Below are 22,970 nucleotides of genomic sequence, written 5' to 3'. Positions count from 1 at the left end.
TAAGAAACTAAATTCTACTTTATTCTTTTCAAACCAAGAAATAAAAGCTAATTCCCCCCCCAATAATCGAATGCCCAGCTCAGCACAGTGCTTTTCAGACCCAGCTCAGCACATTGCTGCTCCAGCCACACCAGGGAAAGAGGAACAAGTTAAAGGTGGTAGAAAAGCGCTAACAATCCATGAGAGAGGCATTTGCCCGGCCTCCTCCTCTCAGCAATGGGGAAGAGGATGACCCCTCTCCACATCAATGCTCTTGGGGCTTCATTGGTAGCCCTTTAGAATTCAAGGATGACTTTACCCAGCACTCATAGAACATTTCCTCTCTCTCTGGGACATGTGCAGTGAGTTCACAGTTCTCAGACTCAGCTCTTTGGCTCCTTTCAAGGCCCTGGCCACCCACCAAACCACCCTCTCCCCCTCATGGCTGTATCTCACATCACTGCAGTGATCTAAGCTGAGCAGACATCCCGATATTATTGGGACAGTCCCAATTTTAGGGGACTTGTCCCGTGTCCCGACCTTATATCGGTCAGGACACCCTTTGTCCCAATATCGGGGAATGACCAAACAGCTGTCGCCAGCGCTGCTCACCCCTTCTTCCTGGGGCAGCTCACGGCGCCCACCCGCCGGCAGGAGCCGGAAGTGCAGCTCCAGGCACAGAGGCGGCAAGGAGGTCTCTGCTGCGTGCTGCAGGGGCGGGGCTTGCAGGCGCTGGCAGTGGGCAGAGAACCCTCTGCCCCTGCCTACCCGACCCGCAACCCTAGGAGCCAGAGGGATCTGCCTACCAGATGCTTCCCGGGACGGGATCCGCCCCAGGTAAGCACTGCTGGAACTCCCCACCTCACCCCCTGGCAGGTCCCTCTGACTCTTAGGGTGGGGAGGGGGCTCTGCATGCTGCTGGTGCCTGCAAGCCCCACTCCGCGGCTCCAGCAGCTCCCATTGGCATTTTCCCCGGCCAATGGGAAGCACGGAGCTCATGCTTTTGGCTGGTGCAGCACATGGAGAGTCTGGAGACACCCCTCACCGCTCTCACCCTAGGAGCCAGAGACCTCTCAGCAGGGCTGGTGACTGCGGCCAGGGAAGGGGGCAGGGTGTGATGATGAGTGTCTGGGAGGTGTGTCGGGGGGGGTGCTGGGCTGTGAGGGTGTGGAGGGCGCTGGGCAGTGGGGGAGGTTCATGTGTTTTGGGGTGCTATGCAGTGGGGCCCTGTTGAGGGGTCCTGGGAAGTGGGGGAGATGTGTGTGTCAGGGCACTGGTCAGTGTGGGTCTGTGTGGGACATTGTGTAGTTGTGATGGTGGGGCTGTGGGGAAGGGCACAGGGAAATCTGTGTGTATTGGAAAACTAGCAAGTGGGGGTTCTGTGTGGGGTGCTGGGCAGCTGTGGTGGGGCTGTGGGCAGGGGGGTGCTGGGTAGGGGTGGTGGCGTGCACAACACTGTGCATTTGCTCAGGGGGTGCAAGGCATAGTGGATCCAGGGGGCACTGGGCAGGGGAGCTGTGTGGCTCAGCATGGGTCCACCCCAACAGGAAGGGGACACGCTGGTAGCACAGGGCCAGGCGGACCAGTGTGCCACTGGCCATGCCATGCATGCCCTGTTGCCCCCTGGCTTCTATTGGGGGCTGGAGCTAGGGCCATGAGTCTTTGCCCTGTGGCTTGTGGAGCGGGCTACAGCAGGGGCCGTACACCCCTCTTGCAGCTTCCCAGGGCTGTGTGCCCTCTCTCATGGCTCCGGTCAGGGCAGTGCACCTGTGTCTGTCATCTGTTCGGCCACTCGCCCAGTGTGTCCTGATATTTCACTCTTGTGATCTGGTCACCGTACAGTGATCAGACAGTAACTTCGTTCCCTCTTTCAGTTTCTGATTCTTGGAGTCCGTATCCAGAACTCGCCTTCATAGTTTTTGCTGACAGATACTGATTTTCCTTGTTCAAAGAAGAAGCAAATCGGATGTGAAAGGAAAATCAGTAAGGACTATTTTGGCAAATTATCATTTGTCTTTTGAAGTCCCCAAGAAATCTGAACTACATCCTTTAAAACTAATTTAATATCAAAATACATGACAAAACAACCTTCATCAAAAAGAGAAAAAAACATAGTCCAGGGTGGGCTACAAACCCGTTCATGAAGTGAAATACCAGAGAATCCTAAAACTCAAAATCTGAGGAACAAATTTGCCCATTTCCTACTGAGCAGGCTAAAACTGCTTTACTCAGCACTGCTGCATTAGTTGGCTGGGTTATTGACAAAAGTTTTAGCATCATCCTCATGAAAGAAAGAGGGGGAAAAAAGACAACCAAAAACTTCCTATCTACAAATGATCTGGATTTGGCTGGAAAAACTCCAGATGCCACTTTACCAATAGATGGAGGCTGAGATTGAAACCCAAACTGTGCTTTGGGGTTCATTTGAATTCCCCCTTCAGGAATGTGACATTTTCTTCTCCAGCCCTCAGGGACCTAACTGAGGATCAAAAAAATCAAAGCCTGATTCCTAAGCATGGTGGGAAAAGGACACTGCGGTAAATGACACACATGAAGGTGGAGGGGTAGAAAGGGAAAAGGATAAACTCTCCATGGTTCAAACTGAGGCTGCTCTGTGAGAGAAGATGTGTAGGGTTGATGGGGAAGGAGGAAATCCCCCAGATTCACCCTATCTCTCTCAAATAACACGGAAGTTAAAACACCACATTATTTTACTAGCCCTGCTCCAGCTCCTTTTGAATTCTGGTGTATAAGGGAGAAACAGCACAAAAAATTAAATGCTTTTCAGCAGAACCTGGAGCAGTGTGAGGATGTCTGGGAATGAGACAATCTCACTGCAAAGGGGGCACTTAGTGACTCTAACAATCACTTTGCTAATGGGGGATTGGAATAAACTGCTCAGGGTCAGTCTAGACTAGAAAAAGGGTTGGAGGAACAAAGGAGATGCACTAGCTAATCCCAACCACTTTTCCTGGCCTAGACAGACACTCGGAGGCTGATATTATCACTCCCCATTTATTCCCTCTCTGGAAGGCACAGATTTGTCTCAGGTCACCCCGCAAGCTGCTGGCAGAGTTGGGAACAGAGCTTAGGTCTCCTGAATCCCAGGCCAGTGCTCTATCCACTAGGCAATGCTGCTTCCCTCTCAGAGGCTGACGCTGCTGTAGCAGACGTGGGAAATCCAGGCTTGCAACAAAAGACCCTGTGGAAATCAGTCTCCACTAATGGTGCTGTCTGAATGCAGCGGGGGCAGGGAGAAGGGTAAAGGGCAAGAGTGATGAGAGGTAGCACCTCTCTACCCCATACTCTCCCTCGCCTCTTATTCCATGATCCTTAAACACTCGATAGCCCCAGCACCCAGCTCTCCCTGCTTCCCAGCTCCACCAACCCCAACCATTCAATCCCCAGTGTCCTCCCCATAACCCATTGGCCAGGTCCCTTAACAATTGATACCCTGGAGCCCAGCACCCTGGGGGATTTGGAGAGGGAGGAGTTACCAGCCCTCAGGGACACTCCATCTGCAGGGAACAGCCCCAGGTAAGTGGGGGAGCCCAGCCGAGGGACTGGTGGAAGATGGGCGGTGGAGACAGGGGTCTAGAGTGAAGGTGCAGCCTGGCCCAAGTGTCCTTCTCCTCATCTCCATGGCAGGGGGATCCTGGCTGGGAGGGGAAGAGAGAAGGGGGGAACTTCAGCCAGGCAGAGGGAGCATCTGGAGGAGTTTCTCTCTCTCTCCCTTCCCCACCCTGTGGCCTGTCAGCTCAGCAGTCAGGGCTGCAGCAGGGAGGAGGGGCTGATGGGGGGTTTCTCCACCTCTGCCTGGGGTTTGCTTAGACCAGGCAGAGCCAGAGGGTCACTGACCAGCTGATGCTCGGCTGCTCCTGGATCCTCGCACCAGCAATGGACAGCGGAGTCCGTGGGAGCCAAATGCCCCTGGTGTGTGTGGGAACGAGGAAATGGGTTGGTCCCCGTGGCCGGCCCCAGTCAGGGCCCTGAGAGAATTTCCCTGCTCTGTGGAGGAGTCTCTGATGTCCAACATGGTGTTAGCTCCACTTGGAGCATTTTCCACCTTGAGAACTTCTCAGAGGTTTCTTCCCTGTGCGGGTTTGCGGATGCCTGATACTCTGGGAGCACCAAATGAAGCTTCCCCCACATTCCAGGTCTCTCCGTTGTGTGGCTCACTGAAGTGTGAAGTCAAACTGAATCTTTTCCCACAGTCAAGCTATTGCGAGAGTCTCTCGGCCTTGTGGATTCTCTCATGTTTGGTAAGTGCTGAGCTCTTACTGAAGCTTTTCCCATAGTCAAGGCATTTATAATGCGTCTCTACAATGGGGATTCTCCCATATTTCATAAGGTATGAGCACCGACTAAATGTTTTCCCAGACTCAAGGCATTTATAGGGTCTCTTTCCTGTGTGCACTCTTTGGTGTACAGTAAATTTTGATTTGTGTATGAAGCTTTACCCACAGTCCAAGCATTTAAGGGGTCTCTCTCCTGCATGGATTGTCTGATTAGTAAGTTTTATTCTGTCAATGAAATTATTCCTTCAGTTGAGGCATTTATAGGGTTTGTTGCTTGTGTGAATTCTCTGACGCTTAATAAGGTGTGAGCACTTAATGAAAGTTTTCCCACAGTCAAGGCATTAATACGATCTCTATCCTGTGTGCACTCTGTGGTGTACACTAAGTTTTGATTTCTGAATGAAGCTTTTCCCACACTCCAAGCATTTATGTGGTTTCTCTCCTATGTGGGTTTTCTGATGTGTATTAAGGGTTGATTTCACATTGAAACTTTTCCCACACTCAAGGCATTTATAGGGTCTTTCTCCTGTGTGAATTCTTCCATCTTTAGTAAGGGATGAACTTTTGCTGAAACTTTTCCCACACTCAGGACATTTAAAGGGTCTCTCTCCTGTATGTACTCTCTGGTGTATAATAAGGAGTGACTTCCAACTGAAGCTTTTCCCACAGTCTAAGCAAGTATAGGGCTTCTCTCCTGTGTGGGTTCTGTGATGTGAAATAAGATGTGAGCTCTGACTAAATCTTTTCCCACACTCAAGGCATTCATAGGGTTTCTCTCTTCTGTGCAGTCTCTGGTGTGTAATAAAGTTTGACTTCTCACAGTCCAAGCATTCATAGGACTTCTCTCCTGTGTGGGTTCTCCAATGTCTAAGAAGGTTTGCACTGAATCGGAATCTTTTCCCATAGTCAAGGCATTTGTAGGGTTTCTCTACATTGTGACTTGTCTGCTGGACTGCGGTTTCCTTGGGATCCTTACATCTTCTGCCACGTTCAGTGAATTCATCCAGTTTCTTCCCGGTATAGTTTTCCAGCTGCATCTCTGCTCTGTGTTGATCTCCCCAGGAATTTCCCTGCTCCAAGCACTGGGTAAAATTCCCTTCAGCTCTTCTCAAAAACATCTCCTGTGGTTCCTCTTTCCCAGGACCTTCCTGCTGCTGAATCTCCTCCTTGTTCTCACTCACTGTTCTATCGCCTGCTGGGAGAGAGAGAATCCAGACAGGAGTCACTGCCTGTGGTGGGGAGAAAGGACAGAAAGGGGAATAGCAAAGAAGGAAAACACAATACAGTGACTGTTGGGGAGCTGGACACATTGGATTCTGCCTCCACAGCCCACCCAAATGCTCCCAGGGAAGTACAGCCAGGGAGGAAATTCCCAACAGCTAACAGGATGGGTGGGAAGCCGTGACTGATATTTGCTTTGATGCTACAACATCTACTGACTGCAGCCCTGACCTGGGTGAGATGGGGCAGAACTGGGGGCTCTCACTCATGGCACGTTTTGGGAGTCCCAGCTTTTTCCTTCACTCGCCAGATGGTTCTGTCTCAGTTTCTCCGACTCCTCACCTGTGCAGGTGCCTCTCGGGTTCCCACTTTCCTCAGAGGCCTGGAGATCTGGGACCCACGGCTCTTCCCCTCGTTCCAGCCGGGCGATCAGCTCAGGCTTAGGAGTGGGTAATCCTGCATAGGGAGTAAAATCAGGCAAGGTCAGGGCACATGGAGCCTTGGTAAAGTATCTGTCACAAGGAACATTCCTTGAGTTTTACCTGACCCTACATGGGACTGTGGTAACTCAGATCCTTGGGAGCAGAAGAGATCTCGGTGTCTGGGGGGATCTTTTTACCCTCTCACTAGGAGGTCTCACGGTAGATGCGCTCTGGGGATTTGATGACACACACAGAGCTCGGGTTTTAAACTCCTGCCTATTTCCAAGGCTGCAGAACCTAGAGCCCTCCCCATAAATGAAGCAAGGTGAAGGGTGTGAAGGAGAATAATACAGGCAGGGAACCACCCTGCTTCTGACCCCTGGATAGCTGGAGATGAATTAGCCTGTCCATTAGGTTTCTGGCTCCCCTGTTCCCTTGAATGGTCTATGGAGATGCAAGTCTCTCTCACACTGGAGCTGTGGACTATGCGACCCTCGTCCTCCAATCTAACTGACCAGGGAAGAACCGGACCAGATTCAGACACGCAGACCCTAGGGCTTCCATTAGCTGAAGCCACAGGAATCCCTTACCCAGCAAGTTTCAGAGTAGCAGCCGTGTTAGTCTGTATTCGCAAAAAGAAAAGGAGTACTTGTGGCACCTTAGAGACTAACAAATTTATTAGAGCATAAGCTTTCGTGAGCTACAGCTCACTTCATCGGATGCATTTGGTGGAAAAAACAGAGGAGAGATTTATATACACACACACACAGAGAACATGAAACAATGGGTTTATCATACACACTGTAAGGAGAGTGATCACTTAAGATAAGCCATCACCAACAGCAGGGGGGGGAAGGAGGAAAACCTTTCATGGTGACAAGCAGGTAGGCTAATTCCAGCAGTTAACAAGAATATCAGAGGAACAGCGGGGGGTGGGGTGGGAGGGAGAAATACCATGGGGAAACAGCCCCACCCTGCGCAATGACTCATCCACTCCCAGTCTCCACTCAAGCCCAAGCCAACTGCATCCAGCTCGCAAATCAACTCCAACTCAGCAGTCCCTCGCCGGAGCCTGCCCTCGAAGCTCTTCTGTTGAAGTACAGCCACTCCTAGGTCCGTGATCGAGTGACCAGAGAGACCGAAGTGCTCTCCAACTGGTCCCCGAATGTTATAACTCTTGACGTCCGACTCGTGTCCATTCACTCTTCTACGCAGAGACTGTCCAGCCCGGCCAACGTACATGGCAGAGGGGCACCGCCGGCACACGATGGCATACATCACATTGGCAGATGCGCAGGTGAACGAGCCCCCGACAGTGCGGCCGATGCGACCAGGCCCCACGATGGTATCCCCTGAACAGACACGTGGACAGAGCCGGCAACAGGCCCCGCTGCAAGGATAGGCTCCCGGGCCAGTGGCCCCGCTGTGTGGCGTGCTGTGTCGCTGTGCTCCGGCGAGGGACTGCTGAGTTGGAGTTGATTTGCGAGCTGGATGCAGTTGGCTTGGGCTTGAGTGGAGACTGGGAGTGGATGAGTCATTGCGCAGGGTGGGGCTGTTTCCCCATGGTATTTCTCCCTCCCACCCCACCCCCCGCTGTTCCTCTGATATTCTTGTTAACTGCTGGAATTAGCCTACCTGCTTGTCACCATGAAAGGTTTTCCTCCTTCCCCCCCCTGCTGTTGGTGATGGCTTATCTTAAGTGATCACTCTCCTTACAGTGTGTATGATAAACCCATTGTTTCATGTTCTCTGTGTGTGTGTATATAAATCTCTCCTCTGTTTTTTCCACCAAATGCATCCGATGAAGTGAGCTGTAGCTCACGAAAGCTTATGCTCTAATAAATTTGTTAGTCTCTAAGGTGCCACAAGTACTCCTTTTCTTTTTACCCAGCAAGTTCACCATCACATAATTCTCCTGCATGACGTCCCTGTAAAGGGGTCTCTGAGCGGGGTCCAGCAGAGCCCCCTGCCCCTCAGTGAAATACACAGCCACCTCCTCGAAGGTCACCGGCATCTGAAATATCATTTCCCCCACTCAGCGCCTGCTGCCCCAGCCACAATCCCACTAGTCACGGGGGAGAAGGCCCAGAGAAGCAGAATCCCACCCCCACTTAGAGCAGCCAGGAGGCTTCAGGGGGTGGGGAAAAGGTGAGAGCTGCTTGTCCCCCCAGCAGACAGAGCAGGGCAGGATCTTCTCACTTCCAAGATACCTGCCAGCCACAGGCTGATGCAGGAAGCAGAGCTCTGAGCCGGGGACAGGAACAGGAATCCCGACAGTTTTCCTTCGTATTTCTCAGCAGCCTCTGAACAGTGGGTTCAGGCTCCAGCACTGGGAGTCTAGTCAGTTTTCCCAGCCCTGCCCAGGGGGGTGTTTCCTGTATCAGAAACTGGGGAATGTCCGCTCCTCCCCCAACTTGCCAATGGGCCTGTTCAAAAAATCAGGCTCCATATTGAATGTGTCCCAGCAGATTTATCACACCCTGTCCCCTCCCTGCCTCATCCTGTGTGTTTCCTGCCCCTCCCCCTCTACACCAACCCCCCGCAGCTCCCTGAAAATCCCCTACCTGAGCTGGCTCCATCACAGCCATTTCCCTTCCTTGTCCCCTGGAAGACGGGACGATCTGGAGTGAAACGTGGACGTGATTCCTCAGCCTGTCAGGGCAAGAGGGGTAACGGGGGAGGTTTCAGAAGGGGCTTGAGTCCATTTCACATCCCGATTCCCCCCAGGCTCCCTCGCTGAAGACAGACGCTCTGGGCTCTGCCACACTGGGAAAACCCTCAGTCACTTTAATAGAACACAGATTTCCCCTGATATTGGCCCCGAGGGCAGCGAGTCCCCCCAGCAGTGGGGACTAGGCAGAGGCAGAGCCTGTTTTTTTCTGTGTCAGCTCCTCCCCTTGTTCCCAGGAGAGTCAGGTGGCCCAGGGGGATGCAGGGAATGGATCCGGGCGGGTCTGGGACCTGGGATCCTCCCTCCCCACTTCTTGCTCCTGCTGCCCCTTTCGGTCTCACCATTCCCCTTCCTGTCTCCCTCCCTCTCCCCGCTGCCTGGGAGAACTGGGGACTGTCCCGTTCCCATGGGCATTTGCTCTCCAGTTTGAGCCTGGCTGAGTCCCTGAGGGCAGCAGTTCTGGGACCCGAAGACACACAGGGAGCCCCCTCCCCCTTTGGTACAAACTCACCAGCAGGTCCCTGAAAGGGGCCCTTTGTGCAGAGTCACTTTCCTGCCCGACCCCAGCACTTTCCCCCAGGTCTCTCCCCTCACCTGCAGGCTCTGTCTCAGGGGCTGGTATCGCAGAGCCCAGGGCTGCCCCAGGGGTTAGTTCCACCCACTAGAGAAAGTCCTCCCCCTCTCCCAGTTGGACACAGAGGGGGGTTATTTAAGGTCTTTCTTTGGCACAGACCCCGCTGTGGGAGCAGTAGCTGCTCAATCTGGGCCCCAGATCACACTGCAGAAGGGAGCATCAACTGACCCAGGAAGATCAATTATCTCCTGGGTGCTAATATCATGGGTAAGGCTCTCTTAGAGTCACAGGTATTTTTCGTAAAACTCAGGGACAGGTCACGAGCTGTAAACAAAACTTCATGGCTCGTGACCTGTCCATGATTTGTACTGTATCCCAGACTAACACTTGGGAGTGTCACGGGTGGTTGTGGGGGAGGCCATGGATGGGGTGGGGGGATGCGGGTGGTTGTGGTATGGCTAGGGGGGCACCGTGGGTGCTGGGAGTTAGTGGCCCAGGGGGCTTGGGGAGTGGGCCTAGGGGGCACTGTGGGTGCTCAGGTGGGAGGAGCCAGGACCCCCCACTGGTGCTGGGGGGCAGGGTTGGCAGGGCTCGCAGGCTCCCTACCCGGTTCCTCAGAAGCAGCGGCATCTCCCTCCCTAAGCTTCTAGCTTCCATGACCTCCCGTGACAAACTCGCAGCCTTAATCATGAGCAGAGACAGACACCAGCCTCCTCAGTAATAACCTTAGTAATAACCAGCCCCCCAGCCTTCCTTATGAGGACAGTTCAGCTGCATTTGCCGAACTGGACTCACATCAGAACAGAACCAGAGAACCAGGTTGAACCGATATTCTTAACTAAACTGGAACCAGACTCAAACCATCATTGGCAGGGGGCTGGAGTGTCGATTAGGGTGACCAGGTGTCTGATTTTGGACTGGAACACCCAGTTGAAAAGGGATCCTGGAGGCTCCAGTCCGCACCGCTAACCAGGCCGTTGACTGTTCAATTGGCAGGCTCCCAGTGGGGGAGCGAGCAGCAATGCCAGCTGCTCCATCAGTGCATCCAGGTCAGTTTCCTAATGCGGGTGCAGGAAAGGGATGCAGAGATTAGGGGCACTTGAGTGGGGGTAGGAGTTGGGGTGTAGGGGTTAACGTGCAAGAAGGGGGCAGGGGTTAGGGACGAAGGGGGTTCAGTGCAGGTGTTGGGGTGAAGGGAAGGTTGGGAGGCAATTGAGGTGAAGGTAGCTGGCTTGTATCTCTCCCCACCCCTCTGCCTTCTCCCTGCCCCCCCGGCTCTCCCTTCCCCAGCCAGTCTCCTCACAGCCTCTCTGAGCCCCCTGCGTTGTAGGAGCAGCAGTGATCTGTAAAAAGAAAAGGAGTACTTGTGGCACCTTAGAGACTAACAAATTTATTAGAGCATAAGCTTTCGTGAGCTACAGCTCACTTCATCGGATGCATTTGGTGGAAAAAACAGAGGAGAGATTTATATACACACACACAGAGAACATGAAACAATGGGTTTATCATACACACTGTAAGGAGAGTGATCACTTAAGATAAGCCATCACCAACAGCAGGGGGGGGAAGGAGGAAAACCTTTCATGGTGACAAGCAGGTAGGCTAATTCCAGCAGTTAACAAGAATATCAGAGGAACAGTGGTTAGCAGTCTCTAAGGTGCCACAAGTACTCCTTTTCTTTTTGCGAATACAGACTAACACGGCTGCTACTCTGAAACCAGTGATCTGTATGCTCTGTATGACTATGCTATGTATAACCTGTATGCTCAAAAGGTCTCTTACACTTTCCCCGCATTTTGTCTCCTCTCCCTCTTTGAACACCTGTGAAGTGGCTTCCCCCCTCCCTTCTGGAATGCTTGTGGGATGAATGGGCTGGTTGAGCAGCTGGAAGATCAGAAGAGCTCCCAGGTAGACAAGAAGAAAAGGAGTACTTGTGGCACCTTAGAGGCTAATTCCAGCAGTTAACAAGATATGATAAACCCATTGTTTCATGTTCTCTGTGTGTGTGTATATAAATCTCTCCTCTGTTTTTTCCACCAAATGCATCCGATGAAGTGAGCTGTAGCTCACGAAAGCTTATGCTCTAATAAATTTGTTAGTTTCTAAGGTGCCACAAGTACTCCTTTTCTTTAAGGTCAGAAGGGACCATTCTGATCATCTAGTCCGACCTCCTGCACAGTGCAGGCCACAGAATCTCACCCACCCACTCCTATGAAAAACCTCACCCATGTCTGAGCTATTGAAGTCCTTAAATCATGGTTTAAAGACTTCAAGGAGCAGAGAAGCCTCCCTCAAGTCAACCATGCCCCATGCTACAGAGGAAGGCGAAAAACCTCCAGGACCTCTCCAATCTGCCCTGGAGGAAAATTCCTTCCCGACCCCAAATATGGCGATCAGCTAAACCCTGAGCATATGGGCAAGATTCACTAGCCACATACTATAGAAAATTCTTTCCTGGGTAACTCAGATCCCATCCATCTAATATCCCATCTCAGGGGATTTGGCCTATTTACCCTGAATATTTAAAGATCAATTACTTACCAAAATCCCATTATCCCATCATACCATCTCCTCCATAAACTTATCAAGTAGAAACTTAAAACCAGATAGATCTTTTGCCCCCACTGCTTCCCTTGGAAGGCTATTCCAAAACTTCACTCCTCTGATGGTTAAAAACCTTCATCTGATTTCAAGTCTAAACTTCCTGGTGACCAGTTTATACCCATTTGTTCTCCCACAGTATGCCAACATTTTTATGGCTGACTTAGAACAACGCTTCCTCAGCTCTCGTTCCCTAATGCCCCTACTCTACTTGCGCTACATTGATGACATCTTCATCATCTGGACCCATGGAAAAGAAGCTCTTGAGGAATTCCACCATGATTTCAACAATTTCCATCCCACCATCAACCTCAGCCTGGACCAGTCCACACAAGAGATCCACTTCCTGGACACTACGGTGCTAATAAGCGATGGTCACATAAACACCACCCTATATCGGAAACCTACTGACCGCTATTCCTACCTACATGCCTCTAGCTTTCATCCAGATCATACCACTCGATCCATTGTCTACAGCCAAGCGCTACGATATAACCGCATTTGCTCCAACCCCTCAGACAGAGACAAACACCTACAAGATCTCTATCATGCATTCTTACAACTACAATACCCACCTGCTGAAGTGAAGAAACAGATTGACAGAGCCAGAAGAGTACCCAGAAGTCACCTACTACAGGACAGGCCCAACAAAGAAAACAACAGAACGCCACTAGCCATCACCTTCAGCCCCCAACTAAAACCCCTCCAACGCATCATCAAGGATCTACAACCTATCCTGAAGGACGAGCCATCGCCCTCTCAGATCTTGGGAGACAGACCAGTCCTTGCTTACAGACAGCCCCCCAATCTGAAGCAAATACTCACCAGCAACCACACACCACACAACAGAACCACTAACCCAGGAACCTATCCTTGCAACAAAGCCCGTTGCCAACTCTGTCCACATATCTATTCAGGGGATACCATCATAGGGCCTAATCACATCAGCCACACTATCAGAGGCTCGTTCACCTGCGCATCTACCAATGTGATATATGCCATCATGTGCCAGCATTGCCCCTCTGCCATGTACATTGGCCAAACTGGACAGTCTCTACGTAAAAGAATGAATGGACACAAATCAGACGTCAAGAATTATAACATTCAAAAACCAGTTGGAGAACACTTCAATCTCTCTGGTCACTCGATCACAGACCTAAGAGTGGCTATACTTCAACAAAAAAGCTTCAAAAACAGACTCCAACGAGAGACTGCTGAATTGGAATTAATTTGCAAACTGGATACAATTAACTTAGGCTTGAACAGAGACTGGGAATGGATGAGTCATTACACAAAGTAAAACTATTTCCCCATGGTATTTCTCCCTCCCACCCCACCCCCCACTGTTCCTCTGATATTCTTGTTAACTGCTGGAATTAGCCTACCTGCTTGTCACCATGAAAGGTTTTCCTCCTTCCTCCCCCTGCTGTTGGTGATGGCTTATCTTAAGTGATCACTCTCCTTACAGTGTGTATGATAAACCCATTGTTTCATGTTCTCTGTGTGTGTGTATATAAATCTCTCCTCTGTTTTTTCCACCAAATGCATCCGATGAAGTGAGCTGTAGCTCACGAAAGCTTATGCTCTAATAAATTTGTTAGTCTCTAAGGTGCCACAAGTACTCCTTTTCTTTTTGCGAATACAGACTAACATGGCTGCTACTCTGAAACCTGTGTCCACATTGGTGCTGAGCTGAAATAATTCCTCTCCCTCTCCTGTATTTATCCCTCTGATATATTTATAGAGAGCAATCATATCTCCCCTCAACCTTCTTTTAGTTAGGCTAAACAAGCCAAGCTCCTTAAGTCTCCTTTCATAAGACAAGTTTTCCATTCCTCGGATCATCCTAGTAGCCCTTCTCTGCACCTGCTCCAGCTTGAATTCATCCTTTTTAAACATGGGAGACCAGAACTGCACACAGTATTCTAGGTGAGGTCTCACCAGTGCCTTGTATAACGGTACTAAAACCTCCTTATCCCTACTGGAAATGCCTCTCCTGATACATCCCAAAACCGCATTCGCTTTTTTCACAGCCATATCACATTGGCAGCTCATAGTCATCCTATGATCAACCAATACTCCAAGGTCCTTCTCCTCTTTCGTTACTTCTAATTGATGCGTCCCCAATTTATAACTAAAATTCTTGTTATTAATCCCTAAATGCATAACCTTACACTTCTCACTATTAAATTTCATCCTATTACTATTACTCCAGTTTACAAGGTCATCCAGATCCTCCTGTATAATATCCCGATCCTTCTCCGAATTGGCAATACCTCCCAGCTTTGTATCATCTGCAAACTTTATTAGCACACTCCCACTTTTTGTGCCAAGGTCAGTAATAAAAAGATTAAATAAGATTGGTCCCAAGGGGAAAGCGGACTTTCGTGAGCTACAGCTCGAAAGCTTATGCTCTAACAAATTTGTTAGTCTCTAAGGTGCCACAAGTACTCCTTTTCTTTTTGCGAATACAGACTAACACAGCTGCTACTCTGAAACCTGTCATTATGCCAGGTCGACAAGGTGTCTGGGACTCTAATTAGGCAGCAATCACACACACACACCCCATGGACACTGGCTGAGGTGGAGTGTGACCAACCAGAGGCAGCTAGGTCATCTCTAGTCACAGGCCAGGAGGAGCAGATCCTCAAAAGGGGAAGGGGCCATGTACTCAGCCGTGCACTCACAAGCTTGTACCTCCCCTGAAGGCCCTTCGCGGGGACTGCCTGGCCGGTGTTTCGGGAAGACCCATCTTCATACACTTACCCTGAAGAATCCTGACATCTCCAGCGCTGTGCCTGTCCTGGGAGCGGGAGAGTGTGACCCCCCCCCCCTTTCTTTTGAGCTTAGCTATTAGTATAATAAACGTGCTGCCTTCTGCCAAACTCTGGTGGGTCATTAGTCTTTCCTAAGCTTACTAGCTGGCCCAGTTTTGGGTAACACCCCCCTCGCCCCTCCCACACGTCTTCCCTCCATTCCAGCCTCCTTCCCCTCAGCCTCATAATTCCCCCCCCCCCGCCCCCTGATCACCCTGAATCGTTCCAACCTCCCTTCAGTGGAACAACCGCCCCCATCCCATCCTGCCCCCTGTATCCCCCTCCTAGAGCCACCTCCGCCTGCCCCATCCCATCCCCCTTCTGCCCCTTCTCAATACCCCCTTATCTGCACCCTCCCCCCCCGCCCCTCTTCTGCCCCACCCCTCAGGTGTCACTGTCCCTGCCCCCGCCCAGCACACAGCGGGAGCGGGCGGCAGCTTGCCCGGGCCCGGGGCAGGGAATCGCAGCCAGCTCCGCGGGGAGCAGCCTGGGGCCAAACCCTCCCCGCGCAGCGCGGCTGGGACAGGGGGCACCGCTCCCGGAGGGGTGGGCGGGTCTCTCTCACCTTCCCTCCGAGCGGGGCCCCCCGGGGCAGGGGCCGGGCCGGGGGCTCTGCCCTGGGGGAGGCTCCCGGGGAGCCGCGGGAAGGGCCCGGCTGGAGATTCCCCTCTCCCGGCTGCAGCCAGGGCTCCGGGCTCCCAGCACCAGCCGCCGGGGCTCGGGGATCTCGCCGGGAGCCAGAGTCGCCGCAGCGGCTGCGAGTCACTTCCCGCGGCCGGGCCTGAGCCCCGCGATCGCTCCCCCCAGAGCCGCCCCCCAGCCGCTCCTGGGTCCTAGCGATAAACCCATAGCGAGGCAGCCCCCTAGCCCAGACCGTGCCCCCTGGGCTCCAGCCGCTTCTCCCAGCCCTATGCAGGCATCCTGCCTAGAAACCACAGGATCAATGGGGGGACAGAGAGGAGACGAGCAGATCCCGGGGAGGGGGGAGAAGGGCGGTTTCTAGAGAGACTCGGGTTATCCCAGAGAATCCAGGGGTGACGGGGAGTCAGGGATTTGCTGGTAACAGACGGGCACAGGGAGCAGTTGGTCAGAGCTGGTCTCTTGTCTCCTCACCAGGCTCACTGGCTACCTGCCCTGAGCTGGAGCTACCAGCTCCGCTCCCCTCACTCGGGTCATTGTGCTGTCTGTGTTTTGTCCCTGGGTTCTTCCCAGGGATAACCTCTCCCAGATGGCTTCCCCATGTGGATACTGACTGCAGCTCCCCATCTGGCACATGGATGTCAGCAGCAAAGCTCCTGTTGCTCTGGGTCAGGGACTGGTGCTCTGCCCACTCAGGATACTCCCCTGTTTCCCCTATTGTCACGAAGATCATCCGCCTTCTCCTTATGGCCCCTCAGACAATTCCCTGAAATGTTGGAATTGAACAGATGCAGCCATTGAAACAGACCAGTGCCACCAAGGTAAGAGCAGGGCCTCATTTTGCAAGGCCAAAAAGAAATCAAGGGATTAGATAGCACTCTTAGGCTATGGCTTCTGATGCAACAGTAAGCTCTCTAGGGCAGGGGCTCTCACTATAATATTTTGGTAGCCTTAGAGCATGGCCACCAACTCTTGCTGGTGGCCACTCTGAGAATTTTTCCTAAAATACTTAATTAACTTTAGGAAAAACAAATAAATATGCACATATCCAGGCCCATATACTGGTAATTTGTTAACTTGGGTTTTTTTGCAGACTCTATAAAAAAAAAAGGAATGTACAATTGCCTCTATTCTTTACTGGACCTACTCAGAATAGAAACACAAATAAGATGCTTTGCATGTTCTTATCTTTTTTTAATTATTTCTTTTGCTTTTTTGGCTGCATTTAAAAAAAAATTTGCTAGCTAGCAAGTCTGCTTCTGTGAAAAGTGAGGTTCGTACTTTTAATATCACGTTTCACAGCAGCAGACTTGCTAGCGAGCTGGTAGGTGGTGAAAAGTGATTAACAAACATACAAATATCACTTTTCACAGCAGACTTACACAGACCCAGCAAACTGGGGGACAAATTAAGCCCAGGATGGGAAGGGGGTAGAGTGGCAGCAGGGGCCAGCGGCAATGGGGGTAGTGGTGAAACCAGGGCCCAAAGCCCTGCAGCAGAGGGCCAGAGCCTGCTGCCATACGGCCGGAGCCTGGGGCTGGAGGGGGCAGCTGGAACCAGGAGCAATGGGTGGGTGGGGGAGGGTTGAGCCTGGGGCTGGAGCCCAAAGCCCCATGGCTGGAGCCTGCCACCTGCCACCCCAGGGCTGAAGCCGGAAACCCGAGCCCCACCACCCCCAATAAGATTTGAACTCACACCGGCTGCTTGCTCCTCCAGCATTTGAGGCTCCAGAAAGAGGCAGGGGCTGAACCCCTGCTGGCGGCCCTGCAGAAGGCAGCTGCTTTGTGCCCCCCCAGTCATGGCCCAGGAGGCTGTAGCAGCAAGAAAAGCGCCTGGTGGCCAAATCTGAGAAATGCTGCTCTAGTGTATCCATTCGGCAGCATCTGTCAGTGGGAGAAGCTCAAAAAAAAAAAAGCGTGATACCAGGGATCTTGGCTGGACTCTCTCCAATTTGTCCTCATCTTTCCTAAAGTGTGGCGCCCAGAACTGGACACAGGACTCCAGCTGAGGTCTCCCCAGGGCCAAGCAGAATGGGACAACGACCTCCCGCAACTTACCTACAACACTCACATTAATACACCCCAGAATACTAGCCTTTTCCCCAGCTGCGTCAATGGCTGACAGCCAGACAGCGTCTGAATGAGTCCATCGAAGAGCATTCTCCATCCCACACCATTATTCAAGACAAAGGACACTGGGAGTTTGAAAAACTAAAGAAACTAAGAAATAAAAGCCCCCCTGCCCGCCCGCCTCATGCAAGGCTCTGCTGGGCACGAAGCAATTCAGCCTCAGCTCAGCACATTGCTGCTCCAGCCACACACGCGCCCCAGGGAAAAGGAACAAGTTAAAGCTGGTAGAAAAGCGCTAACAATCCATGAGAAAGGCATTTGCCTGGCCTCCTCCTCTCAGCAATGGGGAAGAGGATGACCCCTCTCCACATCAATCCTCTTGGGGCTTCATTGGTAGCCCTTCAGAGTTCAAAGACGATTTTACCCAGCACTCAAAAGACATTTTCTCTCTCTTTGGGACTTGTGCAGTGAGTTCACAATTCTCAGACTCAGCTCTCTGGCTTGCAAAAGCAAACACTGCCCTTTCAAGGCCCTGGCCAGCCACCCTCTCCCCATCCTGGCTGTATCGTACATCTCTGCAGGGATCAGGCAGTCACTTCCTTCGCTCTTTCAGTCTCTGACTCCCAGAGTGTGTATCCAGCGCTCGCCCTCATTGTTTTGCTGACAGGTACTGGTCATTTTCATTGTTCAAAGAAGAAGCAAATCTGATGTCAAAAGAAAATCAGTAAGGGCTATTTTGGCAAATTATCATTGTCTTTTGAAGTCCCCAAGAAATCTGAGCTATATCCTGTCAAACTAATTTAATATCAAAATACGTAACAGAACAGCCTTTACCAAAAAGAGAAAAACCCACACTCCAGGGTGAGCTACAAACCACTTTCCCATTCATTAAATGAAATCCCAGGGAATTTTAAGACTCAAAATCTGGAGAACAAATTTGCCCATTTCCTTCTGAACAGGCAAAAGCTGATTTACTCAGCATGGCCACATTATTTGCTTGGGTTATTGACAAAAGTTTTCGCATCATCGTCATGGAAAAAAAAGACAAACCTAACCAAAAACTTCCTGTAAAATGATCTGGATGAGGCTGGAAAAACTCCAGATGCCACTTTACCAATAGCTGGAGGCTGGGCTTGCAGCTCAAACTGTGCTTTGGTGTTCATTTGAATTCCTCCTTCAGGAATGTGACATTTTCTTCTCCAGCACCCAGGGGCCTGACTGAGGATCAAAGAAATCAAAGCCTGATTCCTAAGCATGATGGGCAAAGGACACTGTAGTAAATGACACACATGAAGGTGGAGGGGTAGAAAGGGAAAAGGATAAAATTCTCCACGACTTGGGCAGAGGCTGCTCTGTGAGAGAAGACGTGTGAGGTTGATGGGGGCAGGAGGGAATCCCCCGGTCTCACCCTGTCCATCTCAAATAACACAGAAGTTAAAACACCACATTATTTTACTATCCCTGCTTCCGCTTTTTTAGAATCTATTGAATGCTGGTGTACAAGGGAGAAACAGTACAAAAAATTAAATGCTTTTCAGCAGAACCTGGAGCAGTGTGAGGATGTCTGGGAAAGAGACAATCTCACTGCAAAGCAGGGAATTAGTGACTCTAAAAATTACTTTGCTAATGGGGGATTGGAATAAACTGCTCAGGATCAGTCTAGACTAGAAAAAATGGTGGGGGAACAAAGGAGACGCACTAGCTAATCCAACCACTTTCCCTGCCCTAGACAGACACGCAGAAGCTGATATCATCACTCTCCATTTATTCCCTCTCTGGAAGGCACAGATTTCTCCGAGGTCACCGTGCAAGCTGCTGGTAGAGTTGGGAACAGAGCTTAGGTGTCCTGAGCCCCAGGCCAGTGCTCTATCTACTAGGCAACGCTGCTTCCCTCTCAGAGGCTGATGCTGCTGTAGCAGAGTTGGCAAATTCAGACTTCCAACAAAAGACCCTGTGGAAATCAGTCTCCACTAATGGTGCTGTCTGAATGCAGAGGGGGCAGGGAGAAGGGCAGAGGGCGAGAGTGATGAGAGGCAGCACCTCTCTACCGTTGTGCTCTCCCATCCCCTGGTCCCTTAACGGTTGATCGCCCAGTGCCCTGGGAGATTCGGAGAGGGGAGGCGTTACCAGCCCCCAGGGACACTCCCCCTGCAGAGAACAGCTCCAGGTAAGTGGGGGAGCCCAGCCCAGGGGCTGGTGGAAGTTGGGGGGTGGACACAGGTATCTAGAGTGAAGGTGGGGCCTAGCTCAAGTGTCCTTCTCCTCATCTCCATGGCAGGGGGATCCCGGCTGGGAAGGGAACAGAGAAGGGTATGGGCAGCGGGTATAGTAGGCTGGGGGAAACCACGCCTCCCAAAACACTTTAGGTGGTCCCGCCCACACTCCACCACGGCCCCTCTGGCCTGCTGGAGCAGAAGGTATTGGGCCTCAGGCAGAGGGTGAGGGGCCAGGGTCTAGCCTCGCTCCAAGGGCACGTTCATCCACCATCCATGGAGATAGGGAACTTCAGCCAGGCAAAGGGAGCATCTAGAGGAGTTTCTCTCTCTCCCTTCCCCCACTTGTGGCCCATCAGCTCAGCAGCCAGGGCTGCAGCAGGGATGAGAGGTTGTTGGGGGCTTCTCCACCTCTGCCTGGGGTTTGCTTAGACCAGGCAGAGCCAGAGGGTCACTGACCAGCTGATGTTCGGCTGCTGTTGGATCTTCACCCCAGCAATGGGCAGCTGGATCCTTGGGAGCCAAATGCCCGATGTGTGTGGGAATGAGAAAATGGATTTGTCACCATGGTTGGCCCCAGTCAGGGACATGAGATAATTTCCTGACTGTGTGGAGGTATCTCTGATGTCCAGCATGGTGTTAGCTCCACTTGGAGCATTTTCCACACTGAGAACATCTCAGAGGTTTCTTCCCTGCGTGGATTAGCAGATGCCTGATACTCTGGGAGCACCAAATAAACCTTCCCCAACATTCAAGGTCTCTCTGTTGTGTGGGTCACTGAAGCATGAAGTCAAATTGAATCTTTTCCTGCAGTCAAGCTACTCCTAGGGTCTCTCAGCCTTGTGGCTTCTCTGATGTTTGGTCAGCTCTGAGCTCTTACTGAAGCTTTTTCCACAGTCAAGGCATTTAGAAGGTCTCTCTCCTGTGTGGATTCTCCTGTGTTTAGTAAGGTATGAGCGCTGACTGAAAGTTTTCCCACAGTCCAAGCATTTATGGGATTTCTCTCCTGTGTGGGTTTTCTGATGCATATTAAGGCCTGATTTGAAACTGAAACTTTTCCCACACTCAGGGCATTTGTAGGGTCTCTCTCCTGTGTGCGTTCTCCCATGTTGAGTAAGATGTGAGCGCTGACTGAAAGCTTTCCCACACTCGAGACATTTATAGGGTTTTTCTCCTGTGTGGATTCTCCTATGTTTAGTAAGGGCTGAACTTGCGATAAAACCTTTCCCACAGTCAAGGCATTTATAGGGTCTTTCTCCCGTGTGGATTCGTCCATGTTTAATAAGTGATGAACTTTGCATAAATCTTTTCCCACACTCAAGGCATCCATAGGTTCTCTCTCTTGTGTGGGTTCTCTGATGTCTAGTAAGCTTTGAGCTCTCACTAAAACTTTTCCCACATTCAAGGCATTTAAAGGGTCTCTCTCCTGTGTGCACTCTCTGGTGTAGAATAAGTTGTGACTTCTGAATGAAGCTTTTCCCACAGTCCAAGCATTTATGGGGTCTCTCTCCTGTGTGGATTGCCTGATGTCTAGTAAGGTTTGTTTTGTCAACTAAACTTTTCCCACAATCGAGGCATTTATAAGGTTTGTCACCTCTGTGTGTTCTCTGATGCTTAATAAGGTGTGAGCGACGAATGAAATCTTTCCCACACTCAAGGCATTTACATGGTCTTTCTCCTGTGTGGATTCTCCTGTGTTTATTAAGGGATGAACTTTCCATAAAACTTTTCCCACACTCGAGGCATTTATAGGGTCTTTCTCCTGTGTGGATTCTCCTATGTTTAATAAGGGATGAACGTTCCATAAAACTTTTCCCACACTCAAGGCATTTATAAGGTCTCTCTCCTTTGTGGATTCTCCTATGTTGAATAAGAGACGAACTTTGAATAAAACTTTTCCCACACTCAAGGCATTTATAAGGTCTCTCTCCTGTGTGGGTTCGTTGATGTGTAATAAGCTGTGATTTCTGAATAAAACTTTTCCCACACTCACAGCATATAAAGGGTCTCTCTCCTGTGTGTACTCTCTGGTGTATAATAAATTGTGACTTCTGAATGAAGCTTTTCCCACAGTCCAAGCATTTATGGGGTCTCTCTCCTGTGTGAATTGCCTGATGTCGAGTAAGTTTTGTTCTGTCAACAAAACTTTTCCCACAGTTGAGGCATTTATATGGTCTGTCGCCTGTGTGGACTCTCTGATGCTTAATAAGGTGTGAACGGCGAATGAAATTTTTCCCACACTCAAGGCATTTATAAGGTCTCTCTCCTGTGTGGATTCTCCTATGTTTAATAAGGTCTGAGCTCTGACCGAAAGTTTTCTCACAGACCATGCATTTATAGGGTTTCTCACCTGTGTGGGTCCTCTCATGTCTAATAAGGGCCGATAGCACACTGAAAACTTTTGCACACTCAAGGCATTTATAGGGTTTCTCTCCTGTGTGCAGTCTCTGCTGTATAATGAGAAATGACTTCTCACTGAAGCTTTTCCCACAGTCCAAGCATTCATAGGACTTCTCTCCTGTGAGGGTTCTCCAATGTGTAATAAGGTTTCCACTGAAACGGAATCTTTTCCCACAGTCAAGGCATTTGTAGGGTTTCTCTTCATTGTGACTTGTCTGCTGGACTGTGGTTTCCTTGGGATCCTTGCATCCTCCACCAGGTTGAATGGATTCATCCAGTTTGTCTCCTGGCTGCATCTCTGATCTGTGTCGATCTCCCCAGGCTTCTCCCTGTTCCAAGCACTTGGTGAAATTCCCTTCAGCCTTTCTCAAAAACACCTCCTGCGGTTCCACTTTCCCAGGACCTTCCTGCTGCTGAATCTCCTCCTTGTTCTCACTCACTGTCCTATCACCTGCTGGGAGAGAGAGAATCCAGACAGGAGTCACTAACTGTGCTGGGGAGAAAGGGGAATAGTAAAGAGGGAAAACAAAACACAGTGACTGTTGGGGTGATGGAGACATTGGATTCTGCCTCAACATCCCACCCAAACATTTCCGGGGAAGTAAAGTCAGGGAGGAAATTCCCGACAGCTAACAGGATGGGTGGGAAGCCGTGACTGATATTTGCCTTGATGCTACGACACCTGCTGACTGCAGCCCTGACCTGGGTGAGATGGGGCAGAACCGAGGGCTCTCGCTCACAGCACATTTTCGGGAGGTCCAGCTTTTTCCTTTACTCACCAGATGTTTCTGTCTCACTTTCTCTGACTCCTCACCTGTGTGGGTGCCTCTCGGGCTCTCCCTTTCCTTGTCGGCCTGGAGATCTGGGACCCACGGCTCTTCCCCTCGTTCCAGCTGGGTGATCAGGTCAGGTTTGGAAATGGGAAATCCTGCTCAGGGGGTGAAAATAAGAATGGCCATACTTGGTTAGACCAAAGGTCCATCAAGCCCAGTATCCTGTCTCCCAACAGTGGTCAATGCCAGGTGCCACAGACGGAATGAACAGAACAGGCAATTATTAAGTGATCC

General features: G+C 50.9%; 2 protein-coding genes and 2 pseudogenes across 9 annotated transcripts in view; all 4 read right to left on the bottom strand.

Annotated features, from left to right (window-relative positions):
- The window catches only part of LOC119843336 (butyrophilin subfamily 1 member A1-like), a 1,931,986-nt gene that overhangs the window by 1,692,525 nt on the left and 216,491 nt on the right, over positions 1-22,970 (bottom strand). The window lies entirely within an intron of this gene.
- Positions 1-22,970, bottom strand: part of LOC119843350 — a 389,996-nt pseudogene that overhangs the window by 193,343 nt on the left and 173,683 nt on the right.
- The window catches only part of LOC119843304, a 218,056-nt pseudogene that overhangs the window by 21,416 nt on the left and 173,670 nt on the right, over positions 1-22,970 (bottom strand).
- The window catches only part of LOC119843286 (zinc finger protein 260-like), a 111,553-nt gene continuing 107,614 nt past the window's right edge, over positions 19,032-22,970 (bottom strand). For 3 of the 8 annotated variants that reach the window (XM_038372448.2, XM_043496665.1, XM_038372451.2), the window contains exons 4-5: positions 22,718-22,831; positions 19,032-22,357 (exon numbers count right to left, since the gene is read on the bottom strand). In XM_038372448.2, coding sequence (XP_038228376.1) covers positions 20,328-22,357; positions 22,718-22,831 — 2,144 coding nt within the window. In that variant the 3' untranslated portion in view covers positions 19,032-20,327. The remainder of the gene's footprint in view (positions 22,358-22,717; positions 22,832-22,970) is intronic. The other 5 variants (XM_043496667.1, XM_043496668.1, XM_043496666.1 and 2 more) reach the window with 4 other exon arrangements.

This window comes from Dermochelys coriacea, chromosome 14 (assembly GCF_009764565.3).
Source record: "Dermochelys coriacea isolate rDerCor1 chromosome 14, rDerCor1.pri.v4, whole genome shotgun sequence".
In the NCBI taxonomy this organism is placed as follows: Eukaryota; Metazoa; Chordata; order Testudines; family Dermochelyidae; genus Dermochelys; species Dermochelys coriacea.
Note: the sequence above shows the minus strand (reverse complement) of the source record. Positions and strands in the feature narration are given on the sequence as shown.